This window comes from Electrona antarctica (assembly GCF_951216825.1).
Source record: "Electrona antarctica genome assembly, chromosome: 23".
NCBI lineage: Eukaryota > Metazoa > Chordata > Actinopteri > Myctophiformes > Myctophidae > Electrona > Electrona antarctica.
Window position 1 is genome coordinate 14,987,676 of NC_136804.1, and position 18,581 is coordinate 15,006,256.

General features: G+C 42.5%; 1 protein-coding gene across 2 annotated transcripts; it reads left to right on the forward strand.

The window, feature by feature from the left end:
• The first annotated feature begins 1,966 nt into the window (after nt 1-1,966).
• On the forward strand, nt 1,967-13,712 carry LOC306916252 (uncharacterized protein). Of its 2 annotated transcripts, none has more exons than XM_079494068.1 (5): nt 1,967-2,068; nt 7,439-7,539; nt 8,348-8,691; nt 9,433-9,576; nt 10,984-13,712. In XM_079494068.1, exons 1-4 carry the CDS (start codon nt 2,050-2,052, stop codon nt 9,497-9,499), a joined length of 531 nt encoding a protein of 176 aa, XP_079350194.1. In that variant the 5' UTR covers nt 1,967-2,049; the 3' UTR covers nt 9,500-9,576; nt 10,984-13,712. The 2 variants fall into 2 exon arrangements, with proteins under 2 accessions (XP_079350194.1, XP_079350195.1); XM_079494069.1 differs by having other exon boundaries at nt 11,025-13,712.
• Nucleotides 13,713-18,581: the final 4,869 nt, after the last annotated feature.

Genomic DNA, 18,581 nt, shown 5'->3' on the forward strand with positions numbered 1-18,581 from the left:
TCTCCAGCACCATTTGTAGCGGGCTGGGATGTTATGTAAACACCATACTTAGCAAATTCTTATTATTTCTAACGCAATTTTGCTTAAAAGAAAAAAAAAACCTATGTTTTGGCCATTTTTAGAGCTTGTAGATCGGCTATTTATTTTTTTTGTCACTCATGTAAGTAATGAAACAAAAACTACGCATGATCAGTTGATTTGTACTTCTCTTATCCGATCCATCAGCCCCCCCTTGGTTATAGGCCCGTAGAAACTCACAAGTTATTTTAGTCACTGTAAATCTCAGGCTATGGCGCAGCAGCCAGTGTTATGTAAACACATAGATAACTAAGGTTCTTTCTACTCCTACATGGCTCGTGCATTGCCACATCAATATCATACTAGTATACAATGAATGAATGTAAAACTGAGCATTTGGAACGTGCGACTGGGAAAACACCCCGTCACAGTAAATCTCATACTTGGCCACCCTGATTCTAGGGTTAGCTTAACTTTTCCAATGCCCATTCCCAACTCAAGACACACAACACAAAACAGACAACCAGCAGGAATATTCAACGGTATCTCTTCACACACCAGCCCTTGAAAAATGATACCTCAATGGGTACCGAAATGTTCTATCTAGCAGTGACTTTTAGGACAATGACCAGAGTGAAAACAAGGCAAAATACAAATTAATGTATGCTGTGGGAAAAAAAGGCCACCACAGGCTCAGTATGACGTGATGTCACAAATCATACCCTGTTGGACAACATCCAACAGAACAAAAACAACAGGGAAACACACAGCTGTTGTGCGGTACGAAAGCAATCGCCCGGCTTAACCTAGCATGGGAGACACCACTAGGCCACTGTCAACTATCCAATAAACAGTGTACGAATCAACAGAATAAATCTGTCCAGCTAACGAACCAATCGTTAGGCTTAAATATGGAATTAAACTATCGCCCGGCACCATATTTGCTGCTTGAAACACAAAGCAGTCTTTCCTGCTAACGAACCAATCGTTAGGCTTAAATATGGACTCTAACCATATTCGCTGCTTGAAACACAAAGCAGTCTTCTGCTAACGAACCAATCGTCAGGCTTAAATATGGACTCTAACCATATTCGCTGCTTGAAACACAAAGCAGTCTTAATCTCTAAACTCTGTCAAGTCAACTAAAACAAAAACAACAGTCACTTTTGAAACAACCTAACTAAACAGGGTCTATGTCAGTAAAATTTGGAAGCGTAAAAAAGATGTGGGACCAAAAAAGACAAGGTTTAACTAAGATAAACCTTGCATACAACCTAACATGGAGATTTACCAGGCAAGAGGAGAGGCACTTATTCTCTAGAAAGAATAAAACAAAGTGACTCACCTCTTGCTGGTATCTCACTTCTGAGCACCAATTGTTGTAATCTAAATACGGGACCCTCGTCTGGGTTGAGACAGGTAGTGTGTGCAGGCTGGGTGGTGTGTGACAATCCTGTTGAAGTATTACTTTGGTACGGCGGCGGCGGCCGGCGGGTACCCGGGAGAACAAATTAACGAGACACGAGACAGTATCACGCTAAGGTTCACAAAGTTTATTACACAAACATGAAACATATATAGTGCTGGATCATAATGACGTAACAATAAGATATGAGACAGAAGAACGTGCCTACTGCAGCAAGGCTGACCTTGCTGTCGCCTAGATGTCTCTCGTAGCCTATCTATAAAGCATGCTACAGTACCGGCAGTACACAATACATATCAAGTACACTGTATCTCAAGTTCAAGTACATAGACTAAGATGTACTGTGCATGGGCTAATATCACAACAGTTATTATGATTATTCAAGGTGAATCCGTTATCAGTATCTTTTAACATTTTTGTATTTATTTTGTACGTGTTTATTTATTTTGTACGTGTTTAGGGAACAGTTGATGGACAACCTTGCTCAATGTCTTCGCTACTCCTACGCAGACAGACATAGCAACCACCCACTGCGCAGACAGACCAATGACCCACTGCGCAGACAGACAGACCAACGACCCACTGCGCAGGATTGACGACCCAGGATGGACGAGAGACATCACAGTGAGTACAACTCTGCACCCCCTGCTCTCTCTCTAACCGTGCACAAACACCCAGCATCATGTTTTATATTCAGTGGTGGAAGAAGTACCTTGCGTCACCTTGTGAGTTTGTAGATCTGTTATCTTCAAAGGATTTTTAAAAATATACATACATTTGTTTTATACATTTGAAAACTTCTTAAACGTGACCTTCTGCCTAATCAGTACTTTAACTGTATATTTTGGTGCCAATACTTTTGTACTTTTTTATTTTTTTAACGTTTATTTCTTTTCAAAAAGAGCCGTCATTTTCAATGATGCCAAGATTACAAAAGGCATAATACATAAGCAGTGTAATATTAAAAATAAGAACACCACCACAAAATTAGTACCATCATGTCAAAATAAGCAAAGACCAGTGTGAAATCAATACCGACATCTTATTTAACAGTCTTTATCCATGGCGCTGTAATTTTGCATTACATTCACCCATTCACACACACACATTCATACACTGATGGCAGAGGAAACCATGCAAGGCACCAACCTGCTCATCGGGAGCAATTAGGGGTTCAGAGTCTTGCTCAAGGACACTTTGACACAAACTCTGGGGTTGCCCGATCTGGGAACCTTTCGGTTCCCAACTGGCAACTCTACCCCTGAGCCACTGCCGCCCCAATAACTATTATGTATTTATCACGTAACGGTTCTTTCTAAAAATCAAGCGAGTATTTCTCACGTAACAGTTTTCTTCCTGAAATCAAGCGAATATTTCTCACTTAACAGTTTTCTTCCTGAAATCAGGCGCGTATTTCTCATGTAACAGTTTTCTTCCTGAAATCAGGCGAGTATTTCTCACATAACAGTTTTCTTCCTGAAATCAGGCGAGTATTTCTCACATAACGGTTGTTCCTGAAATCAGGCAAGTATTTCTCATGTAACAGTTTTCTTCCTGAAATCAGGCGAGTATTTCTCACATAACGGTTGTTCCTGAAATCAGGCAAGTATTTCTCATGTAACAGTTTTCTTCCTGAAATCAGGCAAGTATTTCTCATGTAACGGTTGTTCCTGAAATCAGGCAAGTATTTCTCACATAATGGTTGTTCCTGAAATCAGGCAAGTATTTCTCATGTAACAGTTTTCTTCCTGAAATCAGGCAAGTATTTCTCACATAACGGTTGTTCCTGAAATCAGGCAAGTATTTCTCATGTAATGGTTGTTCCTGAAATCAGGCAAGTATTTCTCACATAATGGTTGTTCCTGAAATCAGGCAAGTATTTCTCATGTAACAGTTTTCTTCCTGAAATCAGGCAAGTATTTCTCATGTAACAGTTTTCTTCCTGAAATCAGGCAAGTATTTCTCACATAACGGTTGTTCCTGAAATCAGGCAAGTATTTCTCACAACGGTTGTTCCTGAAATCAGGCAAGTATTTCTCATGTAACAGTTTTCTTCCTGAAATCAGGCAAGTATTTCTCACATAACGGTTGTTCCTGAAATCAGGCAAGTATTTCTCATGTAACGGTTGTTCCTGAAATCAGGCAAGTATTTCTCACATAATGGTTGTTCCTGAAATCAGGCAAGTATTTCTCATGTAACAGTTTTCTTCCTGAAATCAGGCAAGTATTTCTCACATAACGGTTGTTCCTGAAATCAGGCAAGTATTTCTCATGTAATGGTTGTTCCTGAAATCAGGCAAGTATTTCTCACATAATGGTTGTTCCTGAAATCAGGCAAGTATTTCTCATGTAACAGTTTTCTTCCTGAAATCAGGCAAGTATTTCTCATGTAACAGTTTTCTTCCTGAAATCAGGCAAGTATTTCTCACATAACGGTTGTTCCTGAAATCAGGCAAGTATTTCTCACAACGGTTGTTCCTGAAATCAGGCAAGTATTTCTCATGTAACAGTTTTCTTCCTGAAATCAGGCAAGTATTTCTCACATAACGGTTGTTCCTGAAATCAGGCAAGTATTTCTCATGTAACGGTTGTTCCTGAAATCAGGCAAGTATTTCTCACATAATGGTTGTTCCTGAAATCAGGCAAGTATTTCTCATGTAACAGTTTTCTTCCTGAAATCAGGCAAGTATTTCTCATGTAACAGTTTTCTTCCTGAAATCAGGCAAGTATTTCTCACATAACGGTTGTTCCTGAAATCAGGCAAGTATTTCTCATGTAACAGTTTTCTTTTTGAAATCAGGCAAGTATTTCTCACAATAACGGTTGTTCCTGAAATCAGGCAAGTATTTCTCACATAATGGTTGTTCCTGAAATCAGGCAAGTATTTCTCATGTAACAGTTTTCTTCCTGAAATCAGGCAAGTATTTCTCACATAACGGTTGTTCCTGAAATCAGGCAAGTATTTCTCATGTAACAGTTTTCTTCCTGAAATCAGGCAAGTATTTCTCACAACGGTTGTTCCTGAAATCAGGCAAGTATTTCTCATGTAACAGTTTTCTTCCTGGAATCAGGCGAGTATTTATCGCGTAACAGTTTAATTCCTGAAATCAGGCGAGTATTTCTCACATGACGGTTCTTCCTGGCATCAGGCAAGTATTGACAGGAGGTCCTTTCTCCAGGTTCCTGGATTCCTTGAACCGTACTAAACCCATTTGATCAAGGCATCATCATGCGCCGTGAAGGAGCCTATAAGGTGAGAAACAGTCAATATCATGATTCACCATGCAACAACATTTATGTAAGGTGCAACTGTTACTTACTTACTTACGCCTACTGCCCCTTCTGGGGCATCGGCCGTCAACAAGCGATCTCCAGGCATCTCTGTCTTGAGCTGTTCTCTCCAGCTGGTTCCAGGTCATCTTCATGGTCTTGATGTCTGCCTCCAGGTGCAACTGTTACTGCATTCTAAATAGGCCTACATACAAAATTGCAGTTGCAACTGATTGCATTCTAACTACATGTGTAAACGCTACACGTAAGCTACATGATCACAGTTGTGTTACAGTCCACTGTACAGGCCATTTGGTTTCCAAAATGCTTAGTATTGTAGCAGTCGTCACGTGGCGCGCCTCATTGGTATGTGCCCAAAATAACAGATCTGTAAGCTGTTGAAAACGCCATGAGCGGTGTGCAGGGTTGGGAAGCAACGGATTACAGGTAACGCTGTTATGTAATCGGAGTAAAAAAAAAGGTAAATAGCGTCTTACTAACTGGATTACAGTAACGGGGATTACAGGCTTGATTACATTCTCCCCTCATCATTCTCCCCTTCCCCTAACCCTTCCCCTCATCAATTTATTACAGGCTTGATTACATTCTCCCCTCATCAATTTATTACAGGCTTGATTACATTCTCCCCTTGATTACATTCTCCCCTCATCAATTTATTACAGGCTTGATTACATTCTCCCCTCATCAATTTATTACAGGCTTGATTACATTCTCCCCTTGATTACATTCTCCCCTCATCAATTTATTACAGGCTTGATTACATTCTCCCCTTGATTACATTCTCCCCTCATAAATTTATTACAGGCTTGATTAGGCTGTAATTTTGCATTACATTCACCCATTCACACACACACATTCATACACTGATGGCAGAGGAAACCATGCAAGGCACCAACCTGCTCATCGGGAGCAATTAGGGGTTCACTGTGTGTGTCGCTGCCGCTACCCATAATGCACTGCACAGTGGGCACACGAGCAGCGGCGGTCCCAGCAGCACCACGTCAGAATCCAACTCTCCAGTCCCTATATTATATATATTATATTATATTCCATTATATCGCGTGATGATCTATAGCCAGCGGACACTCTGGTTAGTGATCTGTATAGGGGAAAACAGGAGGCGGGGTGTGTGTGTGGAGCGCTTTGTAGCTGCGGGGTCACAGGTGGAAAATGATACATTCCGTTCAAATGGCCCTCCAGTAGGCTATGCATTGCTCGCTATGATGCAGACATAACCATAACTCTATGGATCATATCATTAACATGCAGCTCTCAACAGCTTCTGTGTTGACCAGTGTCGTATCAAGATCATTTCAAAACGACATAGCCTACAACAATAGTTGATTTCTAAATGCAAACTGAATCAGTCTGTGATTAATTACAGCTGTTGGTCTCTCATTGCAAAGTTAAACTTGTCAGCTCAATCGCGCTATTGTGTGTGTGTGTGTGTGTGTGTGTGTGTGTGTGTGTGTGTGTGTGTGTGTGTGTGTGTGTGTGTGTGTGTGTGTGTGTGTGTGTGTGTGTGTGTGTGTGTGTGTGTGTGTGTGCCCTCTGCCATGTGAGAACGTATTTGTTAAAGTACCATTTGTTTTTCCAATAGGCCTATACCAATTGCTTTTGGCTGTATACATATTTTATTATAATGATTAGGAATTATTATTATAATGATTAGGAATAAACTTACCTTTTGTACAAACTGTGCCTGAATAAGACTGTATTTTAAAATGAATCATAATGGTGGTAGGTCTACTTAAGAGCCAAATATTTTCTGAGGTGGTATCGTTGAGAACCACTGATTTAACTATTTCTGTAGTTTTTTAATTCTTGAAAAACATTCTTGTCTGGTTATCAATGATAAAACTTGTTTTATCTAATTAAATAGTTTTGCATAAAAGTAATCCAAAAGTAAGTGAAAGTAACCCCTTACTTTTGAAATTGTGGTACTCTCATTACGTTACTCAATTTTTTGCAAGTAACTTGTAACTGTAGGGGATTACTTTTTAAATGTAACCTTCCCAACCCTGGCGGTGTGTGGATGGTTTGTATGTTTGTTCTTTTGGACACCGTCCGTTACGCACATTACGTGTGCTATGTATCTGTATTAAGAGTCGATGATTGATGTACACTACTAGATTATAGCCAAATTGGCAGTTGATAAAAATAATGTAGTCTATCTCTGTTCAGGAATGTTGCACAACGGTGAATGATGGAGAAGTTCCATGACTAAGACATAACCGTCACTTCTAAAACTAAAATAAAGGGAGCTGCTACTTCAGAGATGTTTACTCACCCCTGGAATCCATTACAATGGTGGAAATGGAACATTAACAGCCAACGAGAGTTGCATAAATCCTTTATTTCGGCGATAAGTCTGTTCTCTCACACTGTTCTCTGTATATTGAACCATCTAGTGGCCTAACATTATGGTAATTGTTTGGGTCAGGCCGAGCCTCGGGCCGACCCGGGTAGGGTAGGGCTGGGCCTTAATTTTCGGACCCGTTGAGAACGCTACGTCTCCCCCTCTCCCACCCCCCCTCATCCTCCCTTTTCTCCTCCCCTCTCCCCCCTTGGTTGTGTGGGTTCGTTTCCCATCAGTGCGATTGTTATTAACACTGTACAGACTCACGGTCCAGTAAGACCTGCCACTAACTCGTCATCCGGGGAGCTTCTCCCCGGAGTCTCTTTTTGTCTCCCACTATGCAGTTCCATGGATTTGTATTATGGACCCCCAGCTGCCTATCAAGAGTGTGACTGTGGACCCGCCCTTCTCCCAGAGCACGGCCAAGGACTGCTACCATATCATAGTACACCACCACACTGTATTTTATCTTCTTCTTAATCCAAGTGCATTTTTGTGGCTCTTGAATCAGAGACAGGTACTTGCCTATTTTTTTCACCCTTCAGCATGTATAGGAGTCTTCTTTTGTGAACAGCTCACGTGTCATGACTGATTGTGCTGACATATTTCCATTGCTGACCCACGGCAAAGGCCAGGTCTGGGTTGGTATGGGTGTTCCATCGTGCAGAGAAGAAGCTTGGGGGCACTTTTGGGTCAAACAACAGTAGTGGGTTGGTGCTAGAGGCCCATTGGCTGTGTGTCTCCATTTGATGATGTTTGGCTGTAACCCCAAACCTTCTGTTGGGAATTGAAGTCTCCTGTATATGGGCCATTCTACCGAATCGGTTCAAATTCAGAGTTGGAAATGACTGATTGTGCTGACATATTTCCATTGCTGACCCACGGCAAAGGCCAGGTCTGGGTTGGTATGGGTGTTCCATCGTGCAGAGAAGAAGCTTGGGGGCACTTTTGGGTCAAACAACAGTAGTGGGTTGGTGCTAGAGGCCCATTGGCTGTGTGTCTCCATTTGATGATGTTTGGCTGTAACCCCAAACCTTCTGTTGGGAATTGAAGTCTCCTGTATATGGGCCATTCTACCGAATCGGTTCAAATTCAGAGTTGGAAATTGTGTGAAATTTGTATGCTATTTTGGAAAAACTTTTACCATATTCATGTCGCACCAGATCTAAAGGACACATATTTCATAAAGGCAGACTCAATTATCATATTGTAATTTAATAATGTAAGTGTCAGTGTTTGTTTTTCTTTGGCAGACCTTGGAGATCTGGGCGGTGTTGGGCCCGAAGCCAACGTCACGGTGCTGCTGTCCAGCCCCAGCGGAGGAGCCCGTCTGGGTGGAGCGGCTCCACCGTCCAGCCCCAGTGGAGGAGCCCGTCTGGGGGGAGCAGCTCCACCGTCCAGCCCCAGCGGAGGAGCCCGTCTGGGGGGAGCAGCTCCACCGTCCAGCCCCAGCAGAGGAGCCCGTCTGGGGGGAGCAGCTCCACCGTCCAGCCCCAGCGGAGGAGCCCGTCTTGGGGGAGAGGCTGCACACCTACATCACCGTCCTGGAGAACCTGGCTCTGTCCGGCCTGTTCCGCATCGGACCCACGCTGAACAGGTCAGCGCTGAGCATCACACCACACACCGCATCCACAAAAAAAGATATTTATTTAGGCACGCTGTAACAGCCGTTGGCTGTTTTGTGATTAAGGAGTATATATAGAGCTGATGTTATCATCTCTATATCTATATTAGTAGGCTGGCTTAGCTGGTACTAGGTTAGGAGGAGTGCCTATTATGTTGCCTGGTACTGGTTGTTGCTTTTGTCCCCTGCAGGTGCTGAGCATTTGTGTCCCTAATGTGTTGCCGTCCTGAGGAGGGCCTGGCTTGGAGCCTGATCAGCCCTCTGATTGGTCCTGTGGCAGCTCAGGCCTCGCTTCCTGGACTATAAAGCTCACTCCATGTCTGGACTTCGGGGTGGGAACACTGCTGCGTGTGGTGTGGGAGCACACCAGCGTGTGGCCTTCCCTCCAGCCGTCCACTTATCTGTCATTCTGAGTGTCTTTACGTTTAGTGTTTGTTAGGTGTTAGTTGTAGCTTCATTTGTCTGTTTGTTAGTGTGTTTGTCCATCTGTTCATCCCCACTCTGCTATGTAAGTTACCCTGTTCGTCATTTCATTATGCACAAAGCCACTTTGTATTTATTTTGTGTATTAAAGCAGATACACTTCTATGAGCTGTATTGTTCTTTCACATGTTACGGGCAGTAAAACCCCTAGACTCTTATGGTTCGTAACAACGCACGCGCACGCACACACACTGTAGGTTTAATATCTCTACCTGTGTATTTGCTGTTCAGAACTAACACAGAGGTGGTGGCCACGGAAGGGAGCGTGGTCTTCCTGAAGGGGGCGTGGTCTTCCTGACCGCTTCCCGTAGCAACGGTCTGGACTGGCCGTCGGTGTGGAATGGGAGACGCAGTCTGAGAGCGCCGCGGCCGCAGGTGAGATGACGAGATGACTTCATGGTGTAATTGAATTGACTAGTTCTCCAACTGATGCGTATTTGGCCACGGACCCCCATCTGAAAATATGTTGTGCTTGACCAGTCATTAGTCCTACAAGTTGCTACAACCTATCTCAAACCCTCACCCTAACCCTAACCTCCCACGGGGCAGCACACCAAAACCTAACCTTAACCCTCTCCCAAATACACCTCACCAACCTTAATCCGGTCGCGTTAACGCACCCCTCACCAACCTTAATCCGGTCGTTTTAATGCACCAATGTCTAACCAATGCTATGTCTAACCAAAGTGTGCCTCCCCAGTGGTGCCCAGAAGAGAAGATTTATTACAGCAACAAAACAATACCAATCCAGAAAAGAATTGCAATTGCACAAACTCGCAAGCGTGGCACAAACCCCTTCGCTGTGAGCTTGTACATCTGCTACTTTTGAACATCCAACATATCAATGGATAAAGTGGTTAAAATGATTGTGATGCCACGTTAACTACTGTTGATGCACCTTCACCATACCTTTGTAGCTTTATAACAATCCAGTATTTGTTGTCAGATTGTTTATTTGGATTCCTTTCTCATTTCACCTTCCTTCAATCTTCGCCTCCGTTTCTCCTCTCTTTCACTGTAGTCAGGGGATATTAATACAATCTGGGAATACATTTCTTACCAAGAATTTTCTTCACCAATGTGTTTGTAAAGGTGTCTACTAACATATCCCACATTGGTTTCTATTCAACCACCCTAGGGGAATTTCTGACAGCTGCTGAAACCATTAGCCTATAACGTAAAATGTTCTAAATTTCATTATGTTTTAAGTAGCATGATTCTGAATCCATTCCAAGCATTAGTTTTTCACCAAAAACAATCCTTGGGCCAAAAATGGCCATATCCGTCATCACAAATGTGATGAGGTCAGTGCACATTTGGGCAAGTGGCTATGGCCAAATTTAGCACAAGGAGTGTTTTTCGTGCAAAACTAATGCTTGGAATGGGCTATAGCCACTTGCCCAAATATACCCAAATGTTTTGACCTCATCAACCATTTTTAGGAGTGTTTTTAGTGCAAAACTAATGCTTGGAATGGATTCAGAATCATGGAAACACCCTAGTTTGACAAGTATAATGAAATTTAAAACATTATGCCTTATAATGGTTGTATGGCACACCAACTTTCAGCAGCTGTCAAAACTTCCCCTAGGGTGGTTGAATAGAAACCAATGTGGGATATGTTAGTAGACACCTTTACAAACACATTGGTGAAGAAAGTTCTTGGTAAGAAATGTATTCCCAGATTTGACACTATACTGACGATATTCCCTGACTACTGGGGTAAATGGATTGTAAAATGGATTCATGATGATGGTGTGTGTGTGTGTGTGTTTCTTGCAGAGGGCAGCATCCCAGTGCTGGGCGTGTACCAGACCTTCCAGAGGGCAGCATCCCAGTGCTGGGCGTGTACCAGACCTTCCAGAGGGCAGCGTCCCAGTGCTGGGCGTGTACCAGACCTTCAGCAGAGGGCAGCGTCCCAGTGCTGGGCGTGTACCAGACCTTCAGCAGAGGGCAGTGTCCCAGTGCTGGGCATGTACCAGACCTTCCAGAGGGCAGCGTCCCAGTGCTGGGCGTGTACCAGACCTTCCAAGAGAACCCTACGTCGGCCTGGTGCTCCATCCCCGACGACGGAGCCTCCTCCCTGGCTATGAGACTGGACAGAACGCCCCCTGTTGGATCAGCTCACACCCTGGCCACTGTGCAGATGGCAAGGGATCTTTGTCCCCATACAGGTACATACAGACCATCTCTCCTCTCTATAAGCACCTTGCATTTACCTCCATTTTGTTTTCTGTCGGGTGGAAACCTTGGATGTTCAAGACTACTTTTCAGGAAATACTCTCAACAAGTCAACAAGATACTGCACTTTTTAAGCTTTCAGCATGTATATGAGTCTTTTGTGAACAGCTCAAGTAGCATGACTGAGGTGCTGACATATTTCCATTGCTGACCCAAAGCAAAGGCCAGGGCTGGGTTGGTATGGGTGTTCCATTGTGCAGAGAAGAGGCTTGGGGGCACTTTTGGGTCAAACAACAGTAGTGTGTTGGTGCTAGAGGCCCATTGGCTCTGTGTCTCTCCATTTGATGATGTTTGGCTATAACCCAAACATGATCTGCAGATCAGCTTCCACCAACTTCTTCTAATAACAACTTCTAATAACACCTTTTCTAAACACGTCCTTCTAACACCACCTCCTTCTAACACGTCCTTCTAAAACCACGACCTTCTAACACGTCCTAACACCACCTCTTTCCATGTTGGTGAAAGCTGATCTGCAGAAGACATATGATGATGTGAATTCACTCACTCCCACTGGTACCAGCGCCTGCCTTCTATGCAGGGGTCTTCAATTCCCAATACAAGGATTGGAGTTACAGCCAAACATCCTCAAATGGAGAGACACAGAGCCAAGGGGGCTTGTTTGACCCCAAAGAAGCTTCTTCTCTGCACAATGGAACACCCATACCAACCCAGACCTGGCCTTTGTCGTGTATCAGCAATGGAAATGCGTCAGTACCTCAGTCATGCCACTTGAACTGTTCACAAAAGACTTGTATACACACTGAAGGGTGAAATAGTGCAGTATCTTGTTGACTGTTTTGGAAGAGATCTCTGCTTCAAGTGCCACAACATTGGACTCAGATTAAGATGAACCTGGCAATAGGAGACCTTATGATTATGGACAATTCAGTGCCACAGATCTTGTGGGTGTCGGGACGAGTCAAGTAGATGACACCTGATGCAAAGTGAAGAGTCACATATGATACCTGATGAAAGGGGCTTGTCAGATGTACGTGCAGATGTATGTATGTGCATATCACCCAGCTAAGCAGCACAGTCAGTGTAGGTGAAGTCAGGGTTCATATCTACAGGTCACCATGACCACAGCGTCTCCATGCATGAGACATCAGACTTCCCATCTTGTGACTACGACGTCACTACGCTGCCACCACCACCATCACTGTGCTGAACCAACGAGGGGATGCCAACGATCTCCTCCACGTGGGTCATCGTCAGCTGACAGCAACATGGATTCATCTCAGCCAATCACGATAGAACAACAACATTCCGCCATGTTTGCTATAATTGTGTTATTCACGGAATAGAAACTTTATCCAGGACTCAGGAACGGACTTTGTAACTATGGAATAACGCTATGTCAAGCCTGGATCTGTAACATCTTTTCACTGAGAATCAATTTGTATAAATTCCACTAAACTTTATAATTTGGCATGGTCTGAATTCCTGCATCTTCCTAATTAGTTTTTAAGGGTCTTTTACCAAGGTGTTTTATCCATTGCCTGGATTGTGTTCAGGCTTCAAGGGTTTTTCTAGGATTGGCAAAGGTTACTAAAGGATTTTAACCCATTTTGGGTGGGAACCCCTTTTGGTGTTTTAAAGCATGATGTTATACTTTAGCTATTGAAAAATAGAAGATTCAGATTAATTTGGTTCCATTCAAAGTTCTCTGAAAGGTTTATCCATTGTGCTATCTTAAACTGACAGCGCACTATATTTGACAACTACTAAGGTTTTCTAAAATGGTTCTTTAATTACTGCCTTAAACTGACAGTCCTATATTTTAACAATGAATCCATGAATTGAACAAGGTGGACCCTCTTGTAAACAAGTGTAATGCTTAATTGGGTCGTCCACTCAGTCTTTGTATTGAAATTCAGGACCCTGATGAAGACCGTATAGGTTGAAACATGTCGGTTCAATAAAGTTTCCTCCTTTTAACATTAAGTGTGCCCGGATCTCCTCTTTGTTCTACAGTCGTTGTATTGAGTTTGTGCTTGAAGTGTAATGTAATTCTGCAAACTGTTAATAAATATTTCAATCAATATTTCAATCAAATTCTATAACTATTACCCTAGAGTTGGGTTCTGCTTGACGTTTCTTCCTAAGGGAGGGAGTTTTTTCCCGTTACCACTGTCGCAATATTGCTTGCTCTGGGCGGCTGTCCTTTGCTCTACATGTAAAGTGTCTTGAGACAACTTGTTGTGATTTGACAGTTTAATAAAATGGAATTGAATTGTGTATCAGGCATATATGCATGTGTTCTGACAGGTGGGTGAATATAATTGTGCAGTAAAATTGTACTATAAAACTATATAGTATAGTAAAGTATTTGTACGTATAAAGCTGTTTAATTGTGTTTTAAACCAATGCAAGGGAATGCTTGACGTGTCTCTGTAAAGATGTTTAATTGTTTTGAACCAATGCAAGGGAATGTTGGATGTGTCTCTCTGTAAAGATGTTTAATTGTTTTGAACCAATGCAAGGGAATGTTGGATGTGTCTCGGTATAGCGGATTAATTGTTCTGATGAACTAATGCAAAAATAACAAATGATCTTTTTTTTTTCCTTTCTTTTTCTTTTAACTCCTGTGTCTATTGTCTGTTTTTGTTAGACACATATTATAACCCACATTCAATACATCAATATATATCACCCACATTCAATACATCAACAACATATATCACCCACATTCAATACATCAACAACAAAGCCAATACGAAACAGGCTGTCTTAAACAACAAAGGGACACTACAAAGTGTGTATATTCTAAACATTTAAATAAAAGTACTGTATTTGAAGCCCCTAGTAGTAAATAGTAGTGCAAGTGATAGTTTTTGGTTAAATATGTTTATCGTAATTATTACAGTAAAGATGTTGGTTCTGTTCAGAATTTGTTGCGTCATGTCTTTCCACAAAATAATAGAAAAAGCTCAAAAGGGGCTAGATAAGACAGTTCGATAAGGTGCTAGTTATGAATAAAAAATAACGAGCTCCATCGCTAGTCCTCCCTCACCAGCACGCTGCTTACCAAGCAGCTGTTTTGAAAGAAATCCCGGAGCTGATTGTGTTAAACACTTAAGCCCTATATATACTTTGAGCGGTCACGACCAGAAGTGAGGAGGCAGAGGCAGAAGATACATCAAACCCCAAAGGTGGGCCCGTAAATGTCAGTGTCCATAACATACATGGTAACAATAAAACCTGCATGCATATCGGCCTTTAATACACCCGACCCTCAGGCGCTACCATCCACAGGGGTGCTCTAGCACATGGGTTCCCAAAGTGGGGTCCGGGGACCCCCAGCGGTCCTTGAGGGAGTTCCAGGGGGTCCTCAGCTAAATTATAGTTAGGAACCAAATGGACCCTTATGGGTATGTAACTCTGAGAGTGTACAAATAGAACCAACGGGTCCATTTGGTTCCATTTGCACACTCTCAGAGTTAAATTACCGACAGAGGCCAAACACATACCTCTACTGCACCCTATAAGCATGTGGTCCGAGACCATGGACTATAGCCTGTCACTTTTCCGTGATTTTCACCTTTTTTTCAAATCCTCCGTAATCGTGAAAAATGGCATCCTATAGCATGCGGTCTGTAACAGCCGTTGGCTGTTTTTGGTATTATGTTTGATTAGTAGTGATAAATATGTATGGAGCTAATGCTAGTGTATCCATGTATATTTATCAGTATAGGCTGCTTATTATGAGTTTCCTTGGACATGTTTCTGTTTGGCAATTGTCCTCCACAGAAGATGTCCGTCGTGGGCCACTGTCCTGTGGGTGTGACGTAGGCCTGATCATCCGACTCTCCCCATTGGCCAGGCGGTCACGTGACTTTGCTGTCTTCCTGGAGTGTGGGCTTTATAACCACAGTCTGTGGCAACAGCTCTTCGAGTAGCAACGCAGCTCTCCCTGCAGCCGATGCCATGCTCTGTTAAGCCACTTGTCATTAGTTTGTGTTTCTGTTCTGCTTTGTTTGTGCCTGTGAGAGAGGACGTCTGTTTGGTAGGTGTAAGTTGTAGTTTTTGTCCCTGTATGCTTGTTAGGGTCAGATGTCCGAACTCTGGTCTTTTGTAAGTAACTATATTTACATATGCAAAGCCTTTGTAAATATTCTGATACCCAATATTCTGAGCCTTTGTAGATATATATTTCATTCATTCTGAGCCATTACATATATATCTATTTATTCTGTCATGAGCACGTCTGTAAATAGCTATTTATTAAATAATTTTACATAAGTGACATCAGTTTCGTCCTTCCAACTATTATGGGCCAAGTTTGCCCCTAGACCAAGAGTGGTCCGTAATACGGTCCGAGACCATGGACTATAGCCTGTCGCTTTTCCGTGATTTTCACCTTTTTTTCAAATCCTCCGAAATGGTGAAAAATTGGCATGCTATAGCATGTGGTCCGAGACCATGGACTATAGCCTGTCGCTTTTCCGTGATTTTCACCTTTTATTCAAATCCTCCAGAATCATGAAAAATTGCACCCTATAGAGCGTCGCAGTCCCGCCCCCTACCAGGGCCCAGGAAATGATTCTCCGTTCATTTTCCTCATGGACATTTCAGAAAGTATTTATATAAAGATGTTTACGCCGCGGACAAAGCCAACTCTTGTCGTGACAAATCATGACAACAAACACAATTTTTTGGGCCGAACAAATAATTAGAAAGAAGAAAAAACCGGCAGGTTACAACACTTTTTGTGTTGTTTTTCTTCTTTGTAATTATTTGTTTGGTCCAAAATATTGTGTTTGTTGTCATGAGTTGTCACGACTCGAGTTGGCTTTGTCCGCGGCGTAACCGTCTTTAAATAAATACCTTTTGAAATGTCTATGGAAAAAATACATTGGGAATCATTTCCTGGGCCTGGCGTCGTCATGAAAGGGGGTGGGACTGCGACGCTCTATAGCATGCAGTCCGAGACCATGGACTATAGCCTGTTGCTTTTCCTTGATTTTCACCTTTTTTCAAACCTCCGAAATCGTAAAAAAAAGGCACACTATAGCATGTGGTCCGAGACCATGGACTATATATAGTCTGTCGCTTTTCCGTGATTTTCCCCTTTTTTTCAAATCCTCCGAAATCGTGAAAAAATGTCACCCTATAGCATGCGGTCCGAGACCATGGACTATATATAGTCTGTCGCTTTTCCGTGATTTTCACCTTTTTTTCAAATCCTCCGAAATCGTGAAAAAATGTCACCCTATAGCATGCGGTCCGAGACCATGGACTATAGCCTGTCGCTTTTCCGTGATTTTCACCTTTTTTCAAATCCTCTGAAATTGTGAAAAAAAGGCACACTATAGCATGCGGTCCAAGACCATGGACTATAGCCTTTCGTTTTTCCGTGATTTTCACCTTTTTTTCAAATCGTCCGAAATCGTGAAAAATGGCACCCTATAGCATGCGTTCCGAGACCATGGACTATAGCCTGTCGCTTTTCCGTGATTTTCACCTTTTTTTCAAATCCTCCGAAATCGTGAAAAAATTGCACCCTATAGCATGCGGTCCGAGACCATGGACTATAGCCTGTCGCTTATCCGTGATTTTCACCAAACTCTGATGGAAACATGGCCGCGGTCTGCAAATGGTCAATTACAGCTCTACAGATAATAGAAGATTTGAGAATAATATTTGTTCTTGGTTTAAGTGTTTTAGGGTGACCAGATCCACACTGTTCATTTGAGGAACAGAAGTATCGCTTGTGCATTCCACACTTTGCCCCCCCCTTTCCACTTGTCCCACACAAGCGACACTGAAGTACGGGGTTAGCAATTTACTTCTTGAGTTGCTATTAACCCATTTATTAGACCTGAGGTCGATTCTACAAATGCCTTCTAAAATCCTGACCGTTTTCTGAAAAACCTCATGTTTATGTCAGTCTTTCTCAAACATGTTCATGTCAAGGACCCCCAAAAATATATGTAATTGGCCGCTGACCCCCATCTGAAAATATGTTGTTCCAGAAGCAAATATTTGAGTTAAAAACGTTCACTCTGAAAGAATATATATTCAAAGATTTGTGACACATTTTCAAAAAGCAGATGTACAAGCTCTCGGTGCCGCGCTATGAGCTTGTAGATCTGCTATTTTTCAAAAGCTAAAGTATAACATGATGCTTAAAACACCAAACAGGGTTCCCGCCCTGAATGAGTCAAATGCCTTGATGTCATATTTGACCAGGCCTATTGGCTATCTACCACAGACGAATAACAGTCTAAGTCCACACTATTGATCCATAATATATAAATGATAGATAAGGGTTCAGGACAACGAGGCCTTTTCGTGGAGGGGTCAGTCTGAAATTTGGACTTAGACTGTTTTTCGTCTGTGGTACTATAAACTCCTCTGGTGTCTCACTTTTTTTTGGGAAATCATTTTTATGTTATTTTAACAGGCTTAAAAACACATCTTTCAGAAAAAGTGACAATGAGAGAGCTTTACAACAGAAGGCCAACTATTAGGGGACTAAACTATAAGGACATTTGAACCCTGATGCCTGTCAGTCACAATGTGGGACAGACAGGGTCTCAATGAACACTGATGACTGTCAGTCACAATGTGGGACAGACAGGGTCTCAATTTGAACCCTGATGCCTGTCGGTCACAATGTGGGACAGACAGGGTCTCAATTTGAACCCTGATGCCTGTCGGTCACAATGTGGGACAGACAGGGTCTCAATTTGAACCCTGATGCCTGTCGGTCACAATGTGGGACAGACAGGGTCTCAATTTGAACCCTGATGCCTGTCGGTCACAATGTGGGACAGACAGGGTCTCAATTTGAACCCTGATGCCTGTCGGTCACAATGTGGGACAGACAGGGTCTCAATTTGTTATTATTATTATTATTTTTTAGCTAAAAAAAACCCTTAAAATCCATTTAATGGGTTAATGGGTCCTCGTGGGGTCGGAATGATGGCATTATAATATTAATGACTAATGATGTCATTACTAATGATATTAATAACTGAACTTTCTGCTAAAATAATTTTCTTCTCTTGTTACGGTGCATGATTGGTTTTGCACGAGTGTATGGAATAGATGTTTATATATGGCAGGATTAGCCTAAATTGCACTCATTTAGGGGAAATGAGTGCAAACAAGTCTATTGGTACCAGTTACTA